Source organism: Macrosteles quadrilineatus, unplaced genomic scaffold, assembly GCF_028750875.1.
Source record: "Macrosteles quadrilineatus isolate MER2022 unplaced genomic scaffold, UCM_ALF_1.0 Scaffold_6__1_contigs__length_79288215, whole genome shotgun sequence".
NCBI classification, from domain to species: domain Eukaryota; kingdom Metazoa; phylum Arthropoda; class Insecta; order Hemiptera; family Cicadellidae; genus Macrosteles; species Macrosteles quadrilineatus.
In genome coordinates this window covers 29,566,834-29,594,005 of record NW_026542599.1, presented here as the reverse complement: position 1 = coordinate 29,594,005, position 27,172 = coordinate 29,566,834, and the positions used below count along the sequence as shown (strand labels likewise).

Here is a 27,172-nt window from a genome sequence, read left to right as displayed (position 1 = left end):
ATTTTCCACGATTCTAAAATTTTAACTAGCTTTTGTTTATTACGACTGTACCAAATTCATTATTGGTACTATCAATTTTCCCATATTTTAGTTTTAGACACAGGTTAATGTTGAAATCTGAATAAGACTCGTCTGTCTGGGGAGCTGAGTGGTTACAGTACTTGCCTGACAATCAAAAGGTTGTTGAATCTAAAGTTTTGAGCAAAGTCAGTAGCTTTTTGATGGTTCGAAACTGGAACTCAATGGGATTCTAAGGACAACTGGCCTATGTGTTGGTCGGGATCATGATTCACCCAAAATGACATTTCAACTCAGCCGGTTTAGTAGTGTAGAGTGGATTTTATGAGAACAAACACACAGACAGAAACCACCGATTATATCATAGATATAAATAAAATGTTAAAAAAAAACAATCAAACCCAATTATTAGTATCAAGGATTTTTGTTAAGATAGCAAGCTTACCTGAACAGAAAAGAGTCTACTCCGGCTAAAGAAACAAACACTAACACTATAAATAATTTAAGCTTTTTCAAAACTGAAACTTTTCCATGGTTGAGCAACAGTGTAACATACTAATTTTTGTGAATAGAGAAGTCTGCTATCCTCACAACAAATCTTAAATACCTATGTCCTTGTGCTTTATGTTACATAGAAGTTTGAAGTTTAACCTACCTGATGATATCCTGCAGTCTAGGACCCATATCTGGTACATCAACAGGCACATCCAGTTGAGAGTTGTACAAAACATCAGCAAACAACTTCATCAGGGCTCCTACAACAACCAGAACTCAGTCAAAGTTGTTGGAAATTATAGTTCCCTGTCCTTGAATGGACCAATCTACACATTGTTCTTTAACAGGTCAAAAACCAATCTCAATCGAATGTATTTCTGTGAGTGAATTTACTACAATCTACTGGATAACAACAAACCGTTTGATGATCTTTGTTACTCCAAACTTGAGGTTAACCTTAATATGCCACACATCCGTAGTATATAAGATAAGATGTAAGATAGTCACAACACAAGATATGTACAGGTTTTCCAATAGGTTTTAAATGTTGTAATTCAATTGACAATGATGACATCATTTTTGTATAGACAGAAAGACAACTGTTTACATACTGTGTATGGACTCATCAACAAACTGATGATTCAATCTCGACTTTGTTGAAAACAAGGGTGTTGTTAAACACAGTTATACAAATATTTGTAAAATTATAGAATCCATATTTGTAACAAAAATTTTTCGACCAGACGTACCTGCCACAAGATCAACCGGTAAGTTTGATGAGGATTTGTTGGCCGTTTTGTAATCATCTGTGATTAGAGCCTGGAAAGAAACATTATGTTAACCTTGTTGAACTTAAGTAAAAGTTAATACTATTGTTCACGTGATAATTAACTATCCATTAGAGCCAGTGAATCGAGTACCATATTACAAAAGTGAAACTAAAATATAAAATTACTGTATAGCTTGTACAACTAGGAGTTTTCTAACAAAGAAAGATCTTTATGCCTAGGAGAGCAAAACTTGTTTTGTTAAATATATGGATATATAGCTTAAAATAAGGTCTGAACCTCTAATCATAATTATTACACAGTGAAATTACATTGGTAATGAACTGGCATCGATCCTGAACCTTCAGAACAGAAATCATGCGCTTTAACCTCTAGGTCAGCCACTCAACTAGTAAAATTGACTATTTTCTGGGATTGCTAGAAGTCAATCAGATTTAAAATTATTATAATCAACATTTGAGGTCAAACTTAATAGAATTGGGTATTGACTAGTAAAATTGACTATTTTCTGGGATTGCTAAATTTCAACCGGATTTAAAATTATAATCGACATTTGAGGTCAAACTTAATAGAATTGGGTATTGATAAAGTTGTTAGCTACGGCATTTTAAATTACATATAGTTGTATTTTATCAAGGAAATAAAGAACTTGAACCTTTCTACGTGAGACAAATGATTCAATAAATGTAAAGAGAATCATTATCCTAAGTGGTGAGTCCATTACTGCAGGAAGGGTTGGAGATTTTAAAGAATGATGGAGATGTGAGAACAGAAACAATGGAACCACAATCTGAGAGATCTATCTGTGGATTGTCATCATTATAGTGATGATGATACAGTATGTCTGTACACAGGGTGTCAAATAAGTAAAATGCTAAACCTCAGGAAACATTTTTATGAGTCAAAATAAAAAATAAAATAAAAAATAAAATGTTTCCATAAATGCATTGAAAAATGCTTTGTTTTCCCATTTTACCACCATTTTGTACTTTTTACAATAAACTTAATACTTAAGATCTGTATGAAAATTGGCATGTAAAACTAAAGGAGGCAAACTTGAAAAATAAATGCAACTTGGTCCAATTTAAAATTTTAAAGTGGCAGCATTTTAAAGATTCCAAAGTCAAATTCCATGAAAACAAGAGAATCAATCAAAATTCTACAAGACATCATTTTTAAAACACTTTCAAATCCATTTTATGTAAAATGGACCAATAAATTAACTAGTTAGGACAATTATTTATGTCAAGTAAAAAATTAATCACCAGGAGTAGAAAAATTAAAATGTAAACAATCCCAAAAAGTGACACAGAACACAAAGGACATAAAGAAGGCCTGTTATCAGAAACATCAGCATGGAAGAATAGGCCAATATAACACAAAATTATAACAGACCAAAAATAAAATATCACCAAATAAATAGTTGGATCCTTCAAATTAGGCCTTGTTTTATAAACTTTGATACTTATAAAGATAACTATTACAGATTGATGATTGCAAAAATGGGATTTAATTCACCTATACTTTGACTCAAGTAAAGTAGTTAATACAATGGAGTTATTGAAGTGGAATTGTCATATTAACACTTAGTTTCAACCCATTTGGGCAGGAACTGCTACTAAACCACATCCCTTCTATTAGCCAAATCTACGGCTGACATAATTCTCCCAAATTACAGCTAAGGGTCTGCGATTGTCCCCCTGTTTCTTTATGTGCCTCATATTTCTGGTAAATGGAGAAGGAATGGGGAAAATGTAGCGTGGTTCACATCCTACGCTTTAACTCTTTCTCATTATTGTTTTTTTTTTTTTTTTTACCCTGGGACACATTTTCCAGGAAGTGTCTTTTTTCAGACTTGCACGTTATATCTCATAAAAATCACAAATATTTAACTATTGTGTCAATTAAAATAAATACAAATATATTATCATAAAATGCTTTGTATGTATATACAAATGGTCTGGGATAAAGTTTTAAATGAAAAATGTTTTTTTAGAAAACTTTGTTTCGAGTGTTTGTGAAAATATTATAACACTGAGTAGATGACAACCAAAGTAAATTTTGGTAATGATTTAAAAATAATTAAATAACAATGTTTTACACTTATGTGTGAAATTTGAAAATGTATTGAATTCTAATAGCCTCATTTTTAGTCTAATAAACAACTGTAGTAATTTAAAAAGTATTGACCATTCATTTATTACAAAGTAATCATTACAAACAATGTACAAACCTATGTTGTTAGGATGTACAAACAACTATTTAAAACTAAAGTCATAAAATCTTATGTATACATCACTACTAAATGTGATTGTACCAATTTGTCATCATCACTAAAATGAAAAAAATCTAGAGGGACGTCCGGTTATGGCTGTTGAAGAATTGATTTTAAATGTTTATTTAAACATCCAAATTTGAAATGTTGTGCATGTGAGTAAAAGTCACACATAGAGATATAATAGAGAAGTCTGTACATTATATATTTTTGGTGGGGTTTTCGACCACTGGACAACCTCTAGTCTATATGTTAAAAGGCAAGCATGTTTCTTTAAAACCTTTTTTTCTCAGCTTGTGTGCATTGCAGGGAAAATCTATGCATACTGTTGGAAAGATATTTGCCTGTAGATGTGCAGAATACCTTTAAATTAATTAAGGCTCAAAAATAAGCACAACAAAATGAACTTAAAATTTAAAAAACTAACATGGGCCTTATGGGTTGCCATACTGGTGACGAAATAACAAAAAAATTAAACGGAAAATCAAAAAAAATTAAAGAAATTCCAATCACATGCTTTCTTTACACCGTGGGGAGAAAATAGAGAAGTCTGTACCTTACATATTTATGGTCGAGTTTTTAACCAATGGACAACCTCTAGTTTATAATTATTCAGCTACACACAAGTTTCAATGAAGTATTTTCCTGTCAAATAACATTGGAATGTGTTTATCAAAGTATATTTTACTTTAGTTGATAGAATTACCGTAGTAGGAATTTAAATTTAACACATATAAAGCAAATAATGTGTACATTTATCATCAAATGTTGATATTTTATGTAGGTAGCCAAATTCCTAATATTTATACAGAAAAACTAACAGAACTGCATCCCCTTATGTTGATTTTTAATCATAGGGTTTATAGAATGAGCTTATTTTTAATTGAACATGTTTAATGGTTCTTTTGGAACATCCATGATTAACTCAATTAAAAAAAAATAGTACAAAACCGTGAAGTAGAGCAGATGAGCTATGAAATAGCAAAACAAACGTAAAGTGTATCACAAAAATAAGGGAAGATATGAAAACTAAACATCTAATATTTCAGGTGTTGCCTTTCGTATTACTTAACAACTGACACGTGTGTTTTATGTGATATGTGTGTGTTTTATGTGTTCTTTGACTCGTCTGCAACCTTTAATCAGGTGAGTTAGCTGTGTCCTCTCCATCCTATATATTTATTTAATCCAAGCTAAATGCTTTTTCCTAACAACATAACCTTAACAACTGACACACAATGCAAGAGGTTAAATACCTGGTTGCTAAAGTAATCCATCATAGACTGAATGACAACCGGTTTCGACAATGTACTAAGCAGTCTCATACATGTAGAAATTATCAAAAAGACAATGGAGCTGATAACAACAATGCAAGGGGTAGGAGGGGAAGGGATGGTCAGTCTAGACCTATGCCTTGAACCCACAGCCGCACTGTGATTGTTAGTTGTATGCATTGTTTTTCCGTTGCAATGTTTGTCTTTGTTTTTTGTTTGTGTTTTGACTACCTCCTAGGAGCAAGAACAGTACTCTTAGAGCTTGATAATGACACCTTAAGTGTGTAAAAACTGGTCACCAATCGAATAACCAAGGATCAATTTGGCAACTAGGTATTTAACCTCTTGTAGGCCTGTAGTATAAATATCTCAATCGAATATAAAAAAATGAAAACTTAAAGCTAAGAAAAAAAAAACATTACACTACTAATCAAAGTAAATAAACAAAAGGACAGGAAAGGATTATTATGTACAAGGATAGGGATCAGCTAGCTTACCTGGTAGATAGAGTCCAGATTAGCCTTGATTACACATAAAACACATGACACAACACAGACATAAAACACATGACACAACACAGTGTCATGTGTTTTATGTGTAATCAAGGCTAATCTGGACTCTATCTACCAGGTAAGCTAGCTGATCCCTATCCTTGTACATAATAATCCTAATCAGCCAATTGGCCTCCTAACCTAAAAAGGACAGGAAAGGGTGATTTCAGGCCTACCTACATTTTCAACTTAACCTATGTGCTATCCTCCTTTTTTCTACAATTCATAGTAATTATTGATCAGTTTTAAAACTGTAGTTGCTCCCCAGTCAGAAGTAGACCCATAGCAAGTTTTTTCCCTGAAGTATTAACTCTGTAATAACAAGTCAAAGGTAAACTTACATTGAGCCGATTGAGCAGGAGATCTAGTACGAGGGCGATCTTATTGGAGAATATGACAAACCTCGAGTTCTCAGGATGATTGATACAAGCAAGAGAGTAGACGGTACAAGTGGTGAGAAAACATCTGGAAAACATTACAACAGTTACATATCTGAGTGACCTAATTGTCAGGGGGAAATACAAAAATTGTAACAGAGGAAAACACGGTTTGTCATTCAAAAAAGGTCATTTCAATACATGCATTGCAAAACTAAACTAGCTCTTTTTCTCCCAAGGGCGTAAAAGGAGTCTAGGACACAAGCTGTGCATTTTTATTGTTCCGTTGCTGTTTAAAATTGTTCGCTGATTTTTCAGAAGAAAGTATAGTAGAGTCCCACTATTTAAATTTCAAAAAATCTATTCAAGAAATCAGTGTGTTGTTGCATTTTTACTTTTACTCTACACAAACATAATGATGTATACTCACTTGGGAGGCAAGTAGGGGCTCATGTTCTTCGGTATGTCCAGAGCCAAATTTAGAATATTTGAAAGCGTTGTGAACCCATTCAGTTCCTTAAACACTATTTGGTCTTGTTCGATCTGTAAAAAAAATGAAACACATAACTAAAATCAGTATTATGTTATTGAAATATGTTTAATGTAAGCTAGCAAAAATGTAATAAACAACAACTAATTTACACACTAATAACTAATTGAATTGTAATAGTACAGCAAGCTTTCATAAAATGTATAATCCAGTGGATTTTACAACAAATTGAAAGAACAAATAAATAACTAGGATGAAAAAATTGTGATGTGTCTGTGATTTAAATTTATGAAAACCACAGGCTAAATGGACTAATTGTTAAAAAAATAAACTAGCTAAACTCAAGACATATACTAAACACTGATGAGTTTATATTTTTATTTTAAAGTACACTAGCGCTATTGGATATTCAGTAGATGCGTTCTGTGGGATTCCTGCGGGAAACTAAACTAATTCGCTATATTAAAGACTATTTTAGTGAGTCCTTTGTGAGGGAGTAGATGGAGACAGGCGACTTTATAGCAGGTCTTTATAGGTTTTAATGTTGGTTACAGGTTTGTAGAGCAAACCTGTTCCATAATTATAGTTATTGGGTTTGCTGTGAGAAAGTCATTGAGTTCCATAAACGTGGTTGACATATTATGATAGGTTTAATATTTTTGTTATTTAGCCTAAGTCTGTGTTTACCAGTACAAGTAATGATTTTCTAAATGTATTCGTTGAGTTTCAGGACATAATCCTTGAACTGTTTGGCTGGAAGAATGTGTGTGAATCTGTAAGTCATCAGCATGGTATTTATTTTATAGTGAGTGAGAACTGTGTGCAAGTCAATTATGTATAGAAACAACAGCAGTAGGCTAAGGATTGGCTCCTGAGGCACAAAACAAACAACTAACTCCCAGTCAGATCATCAACCTCAACACACTGCCACCTGTCTGACAGATAGGATCATAGCCAGTCCAGTACACCATTTGAAACCCCTAAGGCTATTTGCTTTTCCTAGATGAGCTTATGATTTACACAGTCAGAAGCTTTAGAAAAATCAAATAAGATAAGGATCATATTCTGCTGATGTTCCATTGCTAGTCTAATGTCGCTTTTCAAAGTGCTGTTTCTGTATTGGGGGCTGTTCGAAAGCCAGACTAAGGGTTACATATGATATTGTTTTCAATCAAAAACTCAGTTATTTGGCAGAGCACGATTCTTTCAAGGCCTTTAGATAATCCAGGCAATATACTGATCAACCTAAAGTCCTGGCAAGAAGCTCTTTTATCTTTTATCTCTGGATGAGATCTCTTTTAACGGACAAATGAGGGCAGACTTTCAAGAAATCAGAAATAAACTATGCCTATTTTGAAATATGCGGTTTGAAAATTAAGGTAATAGTTGAAAGTATGGCAAAGAGAATGTATCTAATAAATTGAATTGAAATGGCATCCGATCCTACAGCATTGATACAAATACACTGAATTGATTTCAGAACAGACTGCAGTTCAGGTCTGAAAGTGAACTTAGGAATAGGATATCCTAATTTTTGTGCAGGGAAATTTCTTAACTCTGTAATGTGATTTCCAACTTGTTATTGATTGATGCTTTGACCAAAGGAAGAGATGAAAGTGTTTAATTAATTGAGAGGAATATTGACTCTATTTTACTGTTTACCTGTTTCTCCAGCATGCGCACAGTCTCCGCCAGGTTGCGCTCTAGCAGAGTGATAGAGTTATCAGGCCATTGTCCCTGGCCTTGGCTAGAGTGCAGCTTGTCCACATTACGTAAGCACTTCGATAGCCTCATCTTGTTAGGGCTCTCCAGCTTCTTGGGTCCCTCGGATGACAAAGAGGAGAGATACTCTTCACCCCTGCAACATCCCAGTTAGTTATTATCAACTCTTGTCACATCAATATGGTAGTCATTGCTTTGACAATTGATAGGTAGTACTAGATGTTCCATCCACAAGTTAAGGTTGTTGCCAGTTTCAGAATCAAAAATGGCACATTTTAAATTGGGAGAAAAAGGTTGTACAGAGTAATAAAAGACACTTTGAAACAAATTGCACTTGATATTTTTGTCCATTGTTTTTGGTGTGAGACATCCAAAAGATTTATGAGCTAAACAAATTATCTCGCAACAATGCGGTTATAGTAAGTCTTGTGATTGAGCTTGAGCAGAGTTGCATTATTGAGGTGCCGGGATAACAAAATGTCATTGACAACTTTAAAACTCAGAAGAAAAAAAAACTCTTCATTTACTTACTATCATTCATCATCTTAAATTAACAATTACCTAGTAGTTCAACTCAGATGTTGGTTTTGTAACATTTTACGTGGAAGAATTTATTCAATCTAAATGCGGACCGTTTACTGTTGGTTGTAATTGATAATTTTTTATTAGCCTACACTGAAGTTGCTCATGTGTCATTCCTAGTGAGTAAACTATTAAGCAAAGTAAAATATTGAGAAATCATCTGTTTTGCAAATTCAAGTGAACAAAATACCACGTACGACAACTGTAGAGAAAATATATTTAACAATTTATTATTTAACTTTACCTTTGCGCCATGCGAGAGCGGATCTTCTTGCACCGTTTGCGCAGAGATTTCTGTCTCTCCCTGTGTTGCGCCAGTTTGGCGTCCATCTTGTCTGGCGGAGCGTCTATGATAACAGGCTCCGAGTCATCTTTGAGGTCTTTGACTGCTTCTTGGTGGGCTTTGCCTCTCAGGTGACTCAACAGATAAACCTCAGACTCCATCTGGTAGAATAATAGACTGATGAAATAAGCAATCAAAACATCTCCTAAACCTTGTAAAAAGGCTGGACAGTATTGTTCCTTTAGCATAAGAAGGAATTTGTATTTGCTTCTTGATTTTTGGAACAGGAATGAGGAAAGTTTTTCCTAGCCATACAAAAAGAAACCTGCCACAGCAAACCTGCAGACTAAGCGAATTTCCATTTGCCTGATTTCATTTTCGCTTTAATCCATTTAAATAGCATTAGGTTAAACAAGTACCTAGGTTTGTTGCTTAAGGGAAGGTAATTAAGCGTGTTTTTGGTATAGTATTAATAGCTTGGTATAAAAATTAATTAATTTGCCAAGTTTGATCAAAATAAATACATCCATAAACAAGAAGTTATCAACAGTTTACTTATTCTCCATAAATAAGAAGTGAATTTTAAATTAACAATTTTTTGAATTTTATTTGTAACCAATAACCATACAAAAAAACTCTTCAATATGCAAAATTATTTGATTTTAAGCTCTTCAAAATGGTTTAGGGAGAAATTGAGAAATTTTATATTTTGAAGCAAAAAAATGAGAAAACCAAATTTTTACCCCATAACACCACATTTTCATGGTCCGATCAAACAGTTTTGCGAAGTCGTTTAAATGAACATAGGTTTACAAGTTTCAATACATTTAAACCACACACATTTAATAAATTTAAACATTTAAATCGGATGAATTTTGCTCGAGTTATTGTGCAAATGGACACATAAATTAATTTGAACAGATGGTGTTTTTGGCCTCAGGGGACATCAAAAAGAAAACATAAATCAGTCCCGGGTCCAGATCTAACCAGGAGACCTACAAAAAAAGCTTATTCCCTATAACGGGTTATTTGCTAAACCTTTGTTTTGTGTGAAAAATCTAAGTGAAAAAAGTCTTGCAAATGCCGATAGTGACAAACAAAATCCATTTGCAGTCTTTATTGCACTGTTCTGTGTCATGTTGACTGTTATCTGTGATTGCAACATTATTGCCATCTCCTGTGATCAAGGCAATCAGTGTACATTATAACTATACCATTGTGGAGATATAATCATTGTCCCCTGCAGGTGAAAACTCATTAAAGATAATCCAGCACTATACAAGCCAAATTTTATCAAAATCAAACCTTAAGTTACCAGTTATCTCATTCACGGACACACACACATACACTTGCATATATAAAAATAAAAAAGGTTGGCATAAGATAGTAAAAAGAACAGATTTTGGACAGTCCCTTACCAGTACATTACACCTAGTACACAGCTTGCATGTGTCGTAAGGTGTGTGTGGAGGTGCCTCGTCGTCTGCCCCAGCTCTTAGTGCTCCACACTCCAAGGCCCGTTGGCGAATGTGCTCAATGTTCTCCTCATGTCGCCTCGCAGAGTCTACCTGCTTCTGTTGTATTTTCTTCTGCAACTCTTCAGTGTTTGCCTGCTGGGTCGCCTGTAGCGCTTGTCTGCGCTCTTGGTGGTCTCTGAATAAATTGTACAACGGTTAATGCAAAATAAAAAAATGGACCTAGTTACTTTTAGCGAATTTCCCAATAGGGAAGTGGTTATTACGTAGATGGCACGGTAAGACATAGACCCGGGGCTGATTTACTTTTTTCATTCTGATGTCCCCAGAGGCCAAAAACACTGTTCTTTAAAATTGTTACAAATGTAAATGTATACATCTGTCTGAACTTAAATGAGTTTGCAAACCAGCATAGAGCTGAAAGAAAAACAAAAAAAAACTATTTTTTTTTTCTACACCAGTGTCATTTCACAAGAGGTCTCAAAAGAATAAATATTTAGTGAATAGGATGTGCTGAGGTATATTAAAGCGTAGTTGAACAATAATTCATGGTCACAGAGACAATTTTAATAACTGCACATTAAATTCCAATTAATAAATGATGCAAATCGATGCTATAGGTTTCTAAACCTATTATCTCAGAAACATTCTAAACTAGGACTGTCTTACCTTGCCTTTTCACGAGCCAACTCCTGTCGTTCTTTCTCTTTTTCTTGCTGTTCACGTCCAATTCTTTCTTCTCTTTTGCGCCGCTTCTCCTGCATCTTCTCTATTTTTTCCTGAAATTGTATTTGTATTTATTCTCCACTAACAGTAAGAAAGCTGGAATTTAAATAGTTATAACTTATAATGATAACTAAGATGCTGATTAATGTTAGTTAATGTAATATTGCAAAACATACAGAAACAATCTAGATTACCCTCTAATAATTTTTGGAAATTAAAGATTTCCGTCTCCCAAATGAAACATCAAAAAGTAAAATTTCAAAGAGGTTCCCAGTCTGTAAGTTTCATAGAAATTACATTGAACATGTTCATTACAGGGTGGTAAAAAAGTCCCAGGACAGTTAAATATTTAAAAAAAATAATGTATATAGAGCTACAATACTTGGTACAAAGTTACAAGGCATAAAACTCTATTTTACCACATATTCAGTGATCCAATAACTCTTCAGGGGGACGGCCCACAAGGAGTCGGAAGAAAATCTTATGGAAGCATAGCTGAATATGCACATCAAATTAAAGGTCCTTTTTAGTAAGAATACAATGCCGCAAACCGCATTTCAAAAGGTTGATCCTGCGCAAAATGGCAGAGGTTCAAAGATTTCTTGAATCCGCCATTTTGAATCTTTGAACGACTGTTATTTTTTACTCAGGCATTCTTTTGAGGCATTCTCAGGCATTCTTTTGAGCTTGAATTTACGGCATCGTAATCTACTAGTGAAGACCTTTAATGTGATGTGCATATCGACCTGTGCTTACGTTAACAATTTTCTTCCGATTCCTAGGGCTGTGCCCCATGTGGAGTAAGCGTATAATAGCAATGTAAATTAAATGAATCTTTGAATAACTGTCATTTTGCGCAGGATCAACCTTTTGAAGTACGGTTTGCGGCATTGTATTCTACTAAAAAAGACCTTTAATTTGATGTGCATATTGACCTATGCTTCCATTTAAGATTTTCTTCCGACTCCTTGTGGGCCGTCCCCCTGAAGAGTTATTGGATCACAGAATATGTGTTAAAATAGAGTTTTATGCCCTGTAACTTTGTACCAAGTATTGTAGATCTATCTGCATTATTTTTTAGCGAATTTCCCTATAGGGAAGTAGCTATTACCGTAGGTCTCATGGTAAGACTTAGGCCCGGGACCGATTTACTTTTTCATTTTAATGTCCCCAGAGGCCAAAAACACCATTCGTTCAAATTTTTATATATGTATATATATATAGGTATATATATATAGATTTATATATATATACTAGCTGACCCGGCGAACTTCGTATCGCCTAAGTTATAGGTTTCCCCTAAGACAAACCGATGGAAAGAAAGTACCGTTACGTTTAATTTTCAAGATGATCTCGTTCGCATCGCTCAATCACGTCCTGGTTGAAGTTCGTTCGCTACGCTCACTCACCTTTGGGTTGGAGCTCGTTCGCTACGCTCACTCACCTTTAGGTTGGAGCTAGTTCGCTGCGCTCACTTGCCTTCAGGTTAGCTCCTTCGCTACGCTCACTCGCCTCCAGGTTGAAGTTCGTTCGCTACGCTCACTCACCTTTTGGTTGCAAATTAGCTGTTGTCATAAATGTAAAAGAAATAATAGTGCTGCACCCTGTTGGTAATCCTTGTAACTTTAATGCTATTGAACATCATAGAACAGAACCAACTTGTTTAATTGAAACAGCTGTTAAGATTCATTAATTCCATTTCTCATAAGGTTAACATGGGAAACTCCAGAGCCACTAGGGCGGAGCCCTTTTAAGAATTTCGAAACGGGAAATAGTTTACGTCCGATTCGCATACCTACAGAATTTACACACCAAATTTCATAACGATCGGTGAAGTCGTTCCGGAGGAGTTTGCAGACAAACACTGTGACACGAGAATTTTATATATTAGATATATATGTGTCCGTGAACACGATAACTTGAGTAATTTTTATCCGATTTTGATGAAATTTGGTTTGAAGGTGTAAGGCGGGATAAACTTGAATGAGTTCGTGATCCAGCATGATCGGACCATGGGAACAGGGTTTTATGGGGGGTTTTATGGGGTAAAAATTGGTTTTTCTCACTTTTTACCCTCAAAACACAAAATTTCCCAATTTTTCTCTAAACCTTCTTAAAGAGCTTAAAAAAACAAACAATTCAGTATATCAAAGTGTTTTTGTACGGTTATTGGTTACGGAGAAAACTACAAAAATTGTAAATTTAAAATTCCCATGTTATTCTTATGGAGAATATTGTAAAATGTTGTAGTTTGCTTGTTTATGGATATATTTTGATCAAACTTGGCAAATTTATTTATTTTATAGTAAGCTATCAATATTTTACTAAAAACACACTACTTTGTTAGTTTCCTTGTAGCAGCAAACCTAGGTACTCGTTAAACCTAATGTTATTTAAATAGATCAATTGAAAATCAATTCGGCCAAATGGAAATTCGCTTAGACGGCAGGTTTGCTGCGGCGGGGGTATCTTTTAATATTTAACTGTCCTGGGACTTTTTTATCACCCTGTATATTGGTTAAACAATATTTCTTCATTGTGACAGTGTAATTCTCAAGAATTAGAATCTCCCCAACTCATGATGTAGGCCCTTAAAATAAAGTTTTTTTAAAGTTATCAATAATTACCGTAATAATTTAGATTAGGAAATGGGTGAAACATTTAATACTTTTAGTATACCTACAGAAATAGTTGATTTTTAATACTTTTCACTGAAAATTTGATACAAATTCAAAAATCCCACAACAGTTGGTAAAACTTTCCATTTACAGTAACATAATGATTTTGTCTCCTACATATTCCCACCAAATCATGACCATCCCTCACGATGGCAATACTTTCAGATTTCCCAAAAAGTCTTTCATATTCTGCCAGATAAAAAGAAGAAAACAATAATTTTTGATCCTTGAAACATTTTTACTTAAAACAATTCAGTTAGGACTAAATGTTTAGTGAATATATAGATGTCTATCAATAAATAAAGCATACATTCAAATTCACCTTTTCAAAATTGTTCAGTGAATAATTAGATTACAATTCCTAGTATTTTTTACCTCTGTGTTGTAATTCATAAGGTATCCTAATTAGAACAGAAATCGGAACAATATCTGGAATCAATCGAATCAATCAATCAAGATTCGCCTATAGGGTGAATCTTGATTGAATATCAAGATCTGATGATGATTGGAGTTTCCAATCGAAATCGATCACTACTTACCATCTTTTATATGTATTTACCGTCTTGTGAGTAAACAGTATAAGTGTAAATATATTGTTATCGGTGTTATTTGACATATTTTTCTGTGCTTTCAGATAATTTAAAAACATGTACGATGCTGATCAAGAAGTTATTTAGAATCAATGTCACAAGTATTGCAGTTGGAACTCAGCAGTAATTTTAAAAAGTAACTAATTCCATGGTTTGACTGATGAAAACTTAAAGGAATGGTTTTATTTTCTGTTTAACACATAAAAACAGAAATAACAAGAAATAATTACTTGTCTCTCAGCCTCAAGCAGTCTTCTTCTCTCTTCTACTGCAGCTTCTTTTGCTGCTTTCTCCTCTTGTTTGCGTTGCCGTACATCATGAATACCTTGCAATCTCCCTTCTTTTTCCTATATAACACAAAATTGTATAATTCTGAATAATTAGATATAAAAAAAAATAATATAAAAGTCTAACAAAACTGGGATTGAAATTTAGAGTGATATAACAATTAATTATGTAACAACAACTGTTTTTAATAGAGTGATAAGTGGGTTGAGTAGATGAAGAGTTGGAAGTGAAGGTTTTTTTTTGCATTTTGATTTTGATAGTGGTGGTGGTGCAACAACCATCAGAGGATTAATATTAGCTGTTCTGCTCCTGACGTCTGCTACAACCTAGGAATAAAGCTTAGAATTACTATATTTTGGCATAGGGCTGAATAATATTATGGTATTCACAAAAAAAAAAAAAAAAAAAAAATTGAATTGATACAGATCGTGTCAACAGCTTCTCAGTGGTTTGTACAGCACTTCAAGGTGGCTCGTTGGCTCAAGTTTTTCCCGGCCAAAGTCGGTAAACTCGTGAAACATCAAAGGTCTGTGGTTCGTGTTGGTTCAAGGCTTGGTGCACTGTTCTCACAGCCTGTTAAGTTTTAAATCTGAGAAGTGCATTTGATAAGTTGTGTAGTTGAAGTGTATGGGAATAAAAATGGAGTGTAATAATGACGCTGTGATGCGAGCTTTAGGACTTGAATGAACAGGAACCTGTAATTAGGGAAAAACAATACGAAGACCCTAAAAACAGAAACAAAGTGTATGATGCGTGGAAACAAATTCAAGTGTGTTTCAGCATTGAAATTTCTCTAAAGTTTTAAAAGAGAATAGAAGGAATCTTTCTTTGATGTTGTAGAAGACTAGTGTGACTGAAAGTGCAACATTTCAAGTATACAAGCCTAAATGTCATTTTGTTTATTGCCTTCAGATTTTACGTCCAGCTTGACAATGATGCCATAGGCATCGAAACCGGTCGCCCTAATGACGACTTAAGGATTTCTTGGACAGAATAAAGGTATCAAGAGGTAAATCTTGTATACAAGCCTGACTGGATTGTCAACAGTCAACTGTACAACTCACCTGACAGGAGGCAATATAGTCCTGTCCCTTGTTCTGGTCCTTCAGGTTGTTGATGAACATGATCTCCTTTAATTTCTCCTCCCCATCATGAGCCTTGAGTTGGATGATGGTCTCATCACTGTTGGATTGTCAACAGTCAACTGTACAACTCACCTGACACGAGGCTATGAAGTCATGTCGCTTGTTCTGGGCCTCCAGGTTGTTGATGAAAGCGATTTCCTTCAATGTCTCCTCCTCATCATGAGCCTTGAGTTGGATGATGGTCTCATCACTGTTGGATTATCAACAGTCAACTGTACAACTCACCTGACACGAGGCTATGAAGTCATGTCGCTTGTTCTGGGCCTCCAGGTTGTTGATGAAAGCGATTTCCTTCAATTTCTCCTCCTCATCATGAGCCTTGCGTTGGATATTGCGGATGTGCAGGGCTCTGTTCTCCTCTGCTTTTTTCAACTTCTCCGCTATACGCTTCCTGCGGTCTTCCTTCAACTGGGCCTGCTGCTTCTGCACCTCTTCTACCTGTGAAAATGTGTTAATAAGAATAGTTTTTTGTCACTGACATTTATATTTGTGAGTTAAAAATCAACACAATAATGGCACTCAAGACTAAAAACTTTTCAATTCCTACATTTCCTACTCATTGTCAAGTCCCCTTCTTCATATTTTTTTGTGTCAGCAACTTTGCAGTCTTGAATTTTCAATTATTTGCACAGCCAAAGTTGAAATATTTTTTTATTACCTTTTTGAGTGCATGTACTGTATATTGACTAAATTCATTTGTGACATTGACAAGTGTTCATCATTGTAGTGTATTGATTTCACCTTGTTCAGTAACTCCCTTATCTTGTTGGATTTGTCTTGTAGCAGCTGTTCTCGTTTCAGCTGAGCAGACTCCTGCCGCTCTCTGTGACGCTGGATGGTGTCAGGAGTGTGGCGACGGCGAGATGGAGACGATAGTTTCTGGTGCAGTTCCAACGCACGACCAGGATGACGACCCACCAACTCCTCCAACTGCTCTAGAGTGGATATACGCTCGTCATATGGAATATCTGAAAACATCAATACAATTTTTAAAAAGGGCAGCTAAAACATTACTTAAATATTTTAACACCGATTAATTAGGCTAATCTTTTGGATTCAAAATACTTTTGAGTCTTAATAATTCAGGTGACCAGCTGTTCTTTTTATACGATGTTTGTTATGATATCTGGTTAGTGGACCCCAGGGGAGCAACTTTGAAAATAGAATAATTCCAAGCATGTAGGAAAAAAACAACTTTCTATTCTGATTCACATAAAAAGTTGGTCATGCAATCGGCAGAGATAATTGTTGAAACAATTCTTTACAGTACATGACAGAAAGAAAGGTATATTTACTATTGACACTTGAGAACCCAAAGCAATTTGGCAATAATAATAATAATTAATAATAATAATAATAATACTATTCTTTATTGCTTCAGACAATACAATGATTGCATAGCATGCTTCGACATATACAAAATCAAAGAAAAGGGCACAATAGAACAAAATAAGGCATGAATTTACAATATGACTGAAAGGTAAATTAAAGGTCATACAGGGGGATTAAAAATATCTGGGTTCCCTGGAGTCGGTCATTAGTTACAAGTGTACAACTACTACATTGTTTTATGCTCCTAGTTCAATCGACATTTCCTAAATTTGTATTTGTATCCGTCCTTTTTTGTACTTTTCAACCATAACCCCCCACCAATTTTGTTCTGTGTGTTTGGTCAGTTTATGCAGGTTTAACAAATTTTCAAATTATTGTGGTCGGATTATTACTTGATGTTTGTTGAAAATTACTTAAAAGTTTGTCATAACATTTTATACCTATAACACTATGGTGAACATTATGTTCACATAACTTGATCAAGGGTAAATATTACTGGAATCAAGATGGTTAAATTAATTACTATTTGTATATTTAATTAAACCTAGTTTTACCTTTTGTTGATGAGTCACTTAGTTTTTCAATTTTGTCCATGGTATCCATTTGATCCAACCAGGAAAGATCTAAAACACAACATTGGAAGAATAACTAATACAAAATTTAAATACAAACTAAATGTTTCTTCTGTACAGATTATTACTTATATTACAAATCAACATCATTTAAAAAATACACCAACTGATTAGGCTACAGGAAATGTTAAGTGAAGAAATTGATATTTAATGCATAATTACAAAGGATACAACCATAGCCACCTCTAATACACAAGGCCACTAAAAACCAATTTAAAAAACCAATCGAGGAATAGCAGGAAACAATTGTTGCTTACGCGGCGGATATCTTGGAATCTTAAAACTGTATGTATCTCCAGTTTTAATTGAGCTTTTGTAATTATTCTTTCACCCAGGCACAACACATCTATCTGGCATGGTGTAGTAACAAGTCCAATGTCATTACTAATGATTAAAGGTAGTAGAACCACGAATAAGTTAAGTCGGTATGCGACTCCTCCATTCACTGTAATGGTAAGACGATTGCGCGCCAAGACTCAGATGCGACGTTGCCAGTTTTCGCTCAGCGCGGCCTTGTGTACTACAGAAGGCTATGATAAAACTTATCTAAGTGTTGTATTCATAAAAGATATTAAGCATTTTGGACAGAAAACTATGCTTTTACACATGTTAGGACCATGTTATTCAACTATGCTATGGTATCAAAATTGATGAAAAAAAATCTAAAACCGAAATCACATCTAAGTGAAAAATTACCGAAGTGACACTAAGAACTACTTCATTATTTGAGCTGTCCTAAGCTCCTCCCTCTTCACTCCATATTTTGTAGATAGTGGTATGTATCATGGATTGTCCAAAGGATTGTAATCTCCTTAAATTCCAATCCCTCGACCTCAATAAGAATGATTGGTTTGTCCCAATGTGATAATTTCACAGATAAAATACAGGTGTTCCTTACTAAGAGGACTAAGATAGCTACTTTTCTAAATGGAAATAAGCTAAAATGTGCCATAAAAATTCAAAATCTTTCATTAGCTTATACAGTAGAACCCCTCATATATCCGGCCACTATGGAACCAAGTTCCTGGATGTATAAAATATTGTACGAATAAACAAACCTATTATAAAAACAAACTTATACCTAATAATAAATGTGTAATTAATAAATGTAGTCAAACCCAGTGTTTTAGCCTCTATTGGGATTATTTTTTTAATACACATGTTTGTAGAACCAACAGAGAATGTATTTATAGGTTAAAGTGTTTAAGTAATGAAAATAAAAAATATTAAGACTTCAGATAACATAAACAAATTTTAAATAGTAACGGAGGTAAAGCTATTCACAATAAATTTGCCTACTTCCATTAGACCTTAAAATAGTAAGTTATGTTTATACTGAGCTTTCTTATCCATTGTTTTATTTTTAAATTTTTTTTAATGAAATAATAGCCGTAATGTATTATGCACAGTGTAATTAATCAACTAACTGTTCAGAGGTAAGGCCTACCTGCAAGCTCAACTAAGAAGAGTCAGTAGTATGTTAACAGACAAATAGATTGTGAGAATGCTCAAATCGTTAAGACTAGTACTTGCAGCTCAACAAGACTAGTAAAATAACACCAACAAGTCTTTTCCTAATTTTTAGTCATTGCAGACAACCTAAAACAACCTACTATCGTACATTCAACACAGTTTTGGAATCGGTGATCAGTTACTGAATAATAAGTTAATGATGATTTTCGATAGCAAGTAAACCTTGAAAAAGTGGAATTTCCAAATTAAATGGAATTTGCTTAAGTCAAGCCTGGAACATAAATATTGGCTTCATTCCTGTGCTTATGATTTAGTATTTTTGTAGACAATTACATAGTACATACCTTTACCTTTAATGAACTCTTCATAAGAAGCTTTGATAGCGTTTATTCTACAGTTGGTCACGTCTTCTTCATTCCCAGTGTTCATTTCTCCATCTGTTTCTGCATCATCTGTTTCCGTATCAACCTACAAGAATTACATTAAGATGCATTACAGTAGACTCTTGATAATTCGAAATTAGTGGGCCAAGCATATAAATTTGAATTATCAAGAGTTTTGAATTATCAAGAGTTCGATTTATCGGGAGAAAAATAAACCATTCGAATTACAGAGAATTCATTTGTTTAATACATACAAAGGTACAGAACGTTACAATATTTAAAACATCATACCATATTTTAGTACACTTTTAAACAATCAACGGCTTATTTTTCAGTTACTGTTGCAAAGAAATCTGTTATTTAGCGCTAGATATATTTCGCCAATAGCTGAACTATCAGCTGTCGACAACTACGTTTGTGCTCAAGGAGATGTCGCGCAATCTAGAGATCGGATTGCCAACTTAGAAAAACAAGTCAGCGAACTAACTCAGACTACTGCTCCAACTAAACAAACATCAAAACGTCCAACACTAGCCTACCATGGGAACAGGATGTACTGTACTGTATAGTTTCCTGTTATAACAGGAAAATATCACATCGAATTATAGAGTGTTTTGTCGACTAAACTTCGAATTACTGCGTGATTTTGATTTATAGAGTGTGTTTTCGACGAAACTTCAAATTACATCATGACTTTGAATTATAGAGTGTTAAGCGACGAAACTTCGAATTACTGAGTTACTTCGAATTATAGAGTGTTTTTCCGACGAAACTTCGAATTACTGCGTGTTACAAATTGACCTGCGCTCTATTTGGACTTTGAAATACCGAGTGTATCAAAATGCATGGTAAAAATTTGAAATATTGAGAGATTCTCTAGGGACTGAGCCTTCATTTTGAATTATCAAATGTTTTGAATTATCAAGTGTTTGAATTACCAAGAGTGGACTGTATATGATTTAATACTTAATGAAATAAAAAGAGGTTAAGTGTTATATAAATTACCAGCATTAGAGCAACACCCTTTCTCTCTCAAATTATTGGTCAATAGACCACTTGAATTTTTTACATGAGTGTAAATTTAAGGTTTCGTACTAGCCCAATGTTTTTATTTATTGTAAATCAATTGGTCAATTTATATCTGTTTCACAGTGTTTCTAATAATCAATACCATATACCCAACCCGTACCGTACTTCAATATTAACCGTAAAACTTATCACAATAATAGCCTTCTCAAATACAACAAAATGAAATTATACCTCAATACTATACCGACCATATCTCAGTATCATACCCAACTGTACCTACATCTCAAACCAACCCTTAAAACAATATGGGCCTTACATCAATACAATACAAACACACATCAACAACATACCCAACCATACCTCAACATCATACACAACCATACCTAGACATTGTATCCATCCACACATCAACAACAAACCCAACCATACTTCAACATCATACACAACCATACCTACCATACCTAGACATTGTATGCATCTATACTACAACATACCCAACCACACCTTAACACCATACACAACCATACCTAAACACTGTTTGCAACCATACCTCAACACCATACTCAACCATACCTAAACACTATACACAACTATACTTCAATGTCTTCAACACCATACTTAACAAACATACCTCAATTTCAGCATCTTCCAAATCCTGTATTTCCTGATTTAGTTTCTTCTCTTTCTCGTCCAGTTCTCTGCTCTTCCTGATTTCTTCTTCATTCATTCTTTCATCTTCTGATGACAAAATGTCTATCAACTTGTCAATCCTGTTGGAAAACAAAAAAAATATTAATTTTATTGTAAGAAAGCAATTTTTAGGGTATTGTGTGACTATTTTCCTTTTGATTCATATCACTCAAGTGGGACATTTTGTCGCTAAGTACACAAAATAATATACCTCTGTGTTTTAAAAATTTTATTGCTTGTCAAAATACAAAATATGGGTGGAGTAAATTATAAAATTCCCCGCCGCAGCAAAATTAAGTACTTGTTAAATCTAATGATGTTTAAATAGGGAATAAATATAACTTGTTTATGGAAACATTTGATGAAAAATCCAATCAGACAAAGTTAAACTTGCATAGTTTGCAGGATTGCTGCAGCAGAGGTATTGATAAGATAAGAATTTTAAGATTAAACTAAATAACTAATCAGCCATTTTACTCAATATAAGATTATATTTCAAGAACGTGGACTCCACTGGATTTTAATTTATGAAATGAATAATTTGACGTGGCAATGTATTTGTATGAAATACTAACTCGCAAATAAAATCTCATTCTCATATTTATGTTTAAAAGGTAAAAATTTTGAAAAACCCCATTTTTTACAGTTTCAAAACTCAATCACCTCTTTTCACCTGATCTTGCTAGTTTCCTAACTCATTCAAGTCTATACAGCTTAAGACATTCATGCAAAATTTCAACATTGGACCAAAATTACTAGAGTTGTCATGTTCATGGACATATATAAATATTAAATATATGTGTAAAAATTTGAACAAATCGTGGCCTTTGGGGACATCAAAACAAAAAAGCAAATCAGTCCTGGGTGTAGGCCTTACTGTGCCACCAACGGTAACTGTTTATTTTATGGTTAAGTTCTATATGGGAAATTAGTTAAAACTTACACAGTTTGTTTTAAAAATGTTTATAATTAAGTTATAAATAGCCTGCTCCTTTTCTTTGTGACAACACCATGCTTGATTCCGAAGAACAATGATGTCTTTTTAGTCTTTAGGAAGAAATACAATTTTTATGTAGTAGGTTATTTTAACCATATTAGAGTCTATTTTCCCTATTCTCTAGCTGAAGCTGTATGAAGCACAGCTAAAGCATAATTAGTAAGTATATGTTATGTTTTAGTATTGACCTCAATGATACTATGGTTGCTTAGGTCATTGTCCTAGAAATCAATCTTTACTGAGTGTAATTTCAACATAAATTACAAAAGCTTCATCAAATTAGAATAATCATTTATATTATTGACATTCAGTATTGAGGCAACCCGTAACATTGCCAATTACTTACTTGCAATTTCCATCTAGTTTCTCCCCATTCAACATCTTCATCACATCCTTCACTCTATCAATGGATACTTTTTTTCGCCCACTCGTTACAGGTTTTATCTCAACCTCATCTTCCTTTCCCTTCTTCTTCCCTGACAGAGAATCGCTTTTCTCGTTTTTAACATTTTGTTTCGGAGTAGATTGCACCTGTTTTTTCAAAGCCAAGCGATTGGCTTTAGCGATTTCCTGGTTTTGTTGTTCTTTGTGCAGTTTAGCTGGCTTGGGGTCAGTCGCAAGGGCTATTGAAGGTAAGGACGTAGCTGGGCTCGGTAGATGGAAGCGAGAGTTGGGAGGTTGAGCCTTTAAGTTGCCGGGACTCTGTGGCAACTTCCACCTACTTCTGCACTTCACGGTTTCCCACCCGTCTGTTCAGAACACAAGAGTATCACATTAACAAATTAATCTTATGTTGACAATAAAATATGTTGTAAACGTTTTAATAATTGAGCGCGTAATATAGATGATCTAATGATGACAAAGTTTACAGTTATATGTTAGGTTAAAGATCAGTGTTTTGGTGTTAAAAGGCTTGCACCTGGCAATTAAATCCAAGCGTAAGATGTAAACAAGAGTAGTAATGATGGCTGCCAAACCAGATAAGGAGGGGCCACACAGCTATAGGCGTGTCGCTTCGTATATATATTAGGCTACACTTGCAATTGCAGCTTGTCACGTTACGGATCTCGTGGCTACAAGTGGTCTCATGGCTACTACTATAGTTCGGCCGCTTAGAAAACGACCTGCGCGCTAATGCTAAACCAATGCTGGAGGAGGTCGTTTTCTAAGCGGCCGACCTATAACTAGTGGCCTTCCGACCACTAGGGGTCAAAGGATTTCCCGAGTTGTCTTCTTAAACAACCCGCTGTTTACCTTCAAAACATATCAGTAGATGTTTAACTTACCTTCATCAATACTGCTTTTCTTTTGAAGATTTTGTTCGCTTTTAAACATAGCCTTTGCTTTTTTCAACAAGGATGGATTCCTCTCCACAGAATTTGGGCCATTAACTTTGGACATCTGAAATATACAATGTCAGTTTCAACTGTAGAAGCATAAGACAAAAAATAAATATAGTATGCGCTGAAATAAACTGAAAAACATTTGACTGGTTCAGTTTCATTACTGTTAATTTTGGCGGATGCTGTTGGAATACATTGGTAAATCAGAATATGAATGAAACCAGCGGTTTAAAATCGATCAATCAAAAAAATTTATAGTTCAATAAATATGTTTCCTTGTCTCTGTCTCTCTGCTCCTAGAAGCAGGAATTAATTGTTCCTGCTTATTCTTATTTTTGTGCCAACAACAGGTGCAAAAACTAATTTCACCCAGTATAGAGAGTTTTCGTCACCATAGACTACTGGTAAGTGACAGTGGAGGTACTCTTTATTGTTTATGGGCTTAGATTACTTTTACAAGTCACACAGGCAAGCCAGAGGTGACCATTGTAAGATGTGCAGCCAGTCTTGAGCCAGCATAGTCTGGCTTATCAGCATAAGATACTAACACTGAGCAATGGTAGTAAGCAAACCACACATAAAACTACTGAATTAAAAGTCAAACAAAACAAAACACACAAAGTCCCTTAAAAAAACCTAAAACAGCAACAGTAATAACACAAGATATTAGACAAGCATTGAACATGTTTGTACAAGATGATCAACATCTTGTTATTATTGTTGTTGGCTTTAGACGGGATCAAATTCTAGATCTTTACTTGCTATGACTTTTTACTAATAATAACTTAGTGCTGGAAAATATCCAATATAATTTCTAAGATAACAAAATAAATTCATTTTATCAATTTACCTGATTTACTCGATTGTCAGATTTGACAGTAGCACTTGCCACATTTCTATTGAATGAAACCCTCGGCCTTAACTCTATGGAGGTACTGCTACGATATATTTTAGGAGCAGCTGGTGTACGTGAGCTGGTAGGTTTTAAGTTAGAAGTTTTATCACTTGATGGTTTTGTAGGGACTCTACTTTCGACAGCTTTCTTGCCTGCCATCTAGATTGGAAAAACATCAATTGAATTTTTTTAACAAAAAAATGCCTTAGTTAAAAATTGCAGTTAGTTTTGCAGGCAAAAACAAAATAAAAGTAAGATATTCATTTGATTTATTAAATCTGATTCTTGGACGATGGATGCAGTAAATGGTTAATAAGCAAGACAGTAATGGTTTAAAATTTAAATCAAAGAATTTTGTGAAAATTCAGATAGTTTGAAAAAACAATTTTTAAATTTTTACAGAAAGAGAACATATAAATGCAGAATTATATTTACCTGTTTCTCGTTGATCAGAGGTTTCCCAGCAGAAGTAACAGTTCTGTTACGAGCTGGTCTTGGTCTCAATTCTATGGCAGTATTGCTTCGATACACTTTGGATACATTGATAAGCTTTGTGTTAGTATCTTTATCACTTTTTACATCTGATAATTTTTCACTTGCTGGTTTTTCTTTGGGAATGCATTCAAAAACAGGTCTTGTGCTTGTAGACTTTTCACTTGTCAATTTTCCAATTCCTTTCTTCTCCAAATTTCCATTAGCAAAGGCAGGCTTATTACTAGTAGCTCTATTATTTTCAATTTTTTCACTCAACGCTTTCTCACATAATTTTTTTTCTTTCAATATTTTTTCAGAATCGATTTGTGCCCTACTTTTTAGAGGAGGAAAATCATCATTGGTAATAATCACTTTCTCGAGGACGGATTCATCTTCTAACTTTTCAACTGTCTGTTTTTCAGTGACTGGTTTCTCAACCTTGGCTCCTGGAGTAATAGCTTGCTTTTTGAGAGCACATGCAGGCTTAGAACCGTTCTCTAAGGTTTGCTTTTCAAGGGTAGTTTTTTCACCGATTGCATCAGTAGCACTTGTTGGTTTTTTTACTGCAGGTCTCAGTAGATTTACTGCAATATTTTTTGCAGGTTTTGATGGATCTGTAACAGGATCATTCAAAGCTGGAGATTCATTTGGTCTTCTGATGATGTTAGGAGCCGTCTTATTCCTCACCAAAGTAGAGGCCTTAGCCAATTGTTTGGCAGCTGCCATGTCTGCTAGATGAGAAAGATCTGTTTGGGAAGCTTGTTCTACTTTCATCGGTTTGGCAGGCTTGTTACAACTTGTGACTTTCTGATTATCAATTACTTTACTAATAGGCAACTCTTTACTAGCAGATTTTTCAACCGTCTTTGTATCTTTAGAGTCCAGAGTTTTACTATTTGAACTAAGAACCCGAGTATCTTTGAGTTGTGAATCACATTGAGTCAACTTTACATCATTTTTAGTTTCACCTTCTTTGATTGTCAAGGTTACACTGACTCCTCCACCTGGGCCAATTCTCTCTGGGCCAGTTTGGGCTGTCTTGGTCCCATTTACAAGTGGGTTTTCAGTACCACAACTCTTAGATGCAACTTTTACAGAGTCTACTTTGTTTAAGCTATCATTCACATTTATCAAACTTTGGCTGTCTGCGACATTGTTTGAAGATGACTGTGCATTAATAACATTCTTATCAGTCGATAAATTGTTGGAGGCAACTTTAACTTGATCTGTGAGTTTGTTTGAGTTCAACATGTTGTCTGATTGTTGGGGAATGTTGGTTTTGCTCAAATTGTTGGTGCTTCTGTTAAGATTGGAATTTACTTTAGCTTGACAAGTTGGACCTAGTCTTTTGCTGGGAACAAAAGTAACAGCTGCCATGTTACTTCCAGGAACTGCTCTCGGAGGAATTGTGGTTGTGGGAGATATTGGTGTGGTCTTTTTTAAAGGCCCTGTCACAGTTTTATTGATAGACAAAGGAGAAAGAGTCAAGTTTTTACCAGCAGATGCTGCAACTGTCTTAGCTGGAGGTGGTGCTTTTCTAGCAACTGATCTCAACAAGATGTTGGAGTTATGTAAAGACTCCTCAGTCTGAGAAGATTGATTGCTCAAAGCTATTTCCACCGGTTTGCAGCTCTCATCGCCATTACTCATAAGCGGAATATTCTCTTTGTCATTCTCTTCTACTCTGCCTGGAAGTTTGACTGTGTTTTGGTTGAGGTTTGAAACCTCGGTAACTGTTTGCAGATGTTCTTCCAAGTCGCCAAAACTGAGACCGTACTTATTGTATAGTTCATTTTCTAGAGTGAAATCTTTCTTAAAGCATTCTTCCGCACTTGATAGTTTCACATCAGAAAAAAAGTCTAGATGTTTCCTTACAGGACTTTTATCATTTTGAAGAATATGATCAATTTGAGACTGAGACTTTGGCTGAAAAGAAATTTACATATTAGGTACTTTATTCAAAATTTAACTAATATGCCAAATTTTATAATGCAACTAATGAACTTTTTGCTGTTTCAATTATTTTTTCATTTCTATATCAGAGGCTTATTTCAGTATTTAATGACATAGTAAATTTAAATTTAAACGTCAGATTCCTTTGAGAATATTTCGTTGCTAAAAGACACTTGTTAAAAAAATACAATGCAAAATTTACAGTTTATCTAAC

General features: G+C 34.5%; 1 protein-coding gene across 1 annotated transcript in view; it reads right to left on the bottom strand.

Annotated features, from left to right (window-relative positions):
• The window catches only part of LOC128996454 (S phase cyclin A-associated protein in the endoplasmic reticulum), a 57,291-nt gene that overhangs the window by 18,665 nt on the left and 11,454 nt on the right, over window positions 1-27,172 (bottom strand). The window contains exons 6-23 of the mRNA XM_054421794.1: window positions 24,967-26,931; window positions 24,487-24,690; window positions 23,580-23,694; window positions 22,640-23,042; window positions 21,238-21,376; window positions 19,539-19,662; window positions 17,644-17,712; window positions 16,499-16,725; window positions 15,983-16,195; window positions 14,555-14,671; window positions 11,000-11,109; window positions 10,274-10,508; window positions 8,817-9,016; window positions 7,931-8,126; window positions 6,209-6,321; window positions 5,743-5,866; window positions 1,263-1,332; window positions 674-773 (exon numbers count right to left, since the gene is read on the bottom strand). Of these exons, the coding sequence (XP_054277769.1) occupies window positions 674-773; window positions 1,263-1,332; window positions 5,743-5,866; window positions 6,209-6,321; window positions 7,931-8,126; window positions 8,817-9,016; window positions 10,274-10,508; window positions 11,000-11,109; window positions 14,555-14,671; window positions 15,983-16,195; window positions 16,499-16,725; window positions 17,644-17,712; window positions 19,539-19,662; window positions 21,238-21,376; window positions 22,640-23,042; window positions 23,580-23,694; window positions 24,487-24,690; window positions 24,967-26,931 (4,724 nt within the window). The remainder of the gene's footprint in view (window positions 1-673; window positions 774-1,262; window positions 1,333-5,742; window positions 5,867-6,208; window positions 6,322-7,930; window positions 8,127-8,816; window positions 9,017-10,273; window positions 10,509-10,999; window positions 11,110-14,554; window positions 14,672-15,982; window positions 16,196-16,498; window positions 16,726-17,643; window positions 17,713-19,538; window positions 19,663-21,237; window positions 21,377-22,639; window positions 23,043-23,579; window positions 23,695-24,486; window positions 24,691-24,966; window positions 26,932-27,172) is intronic.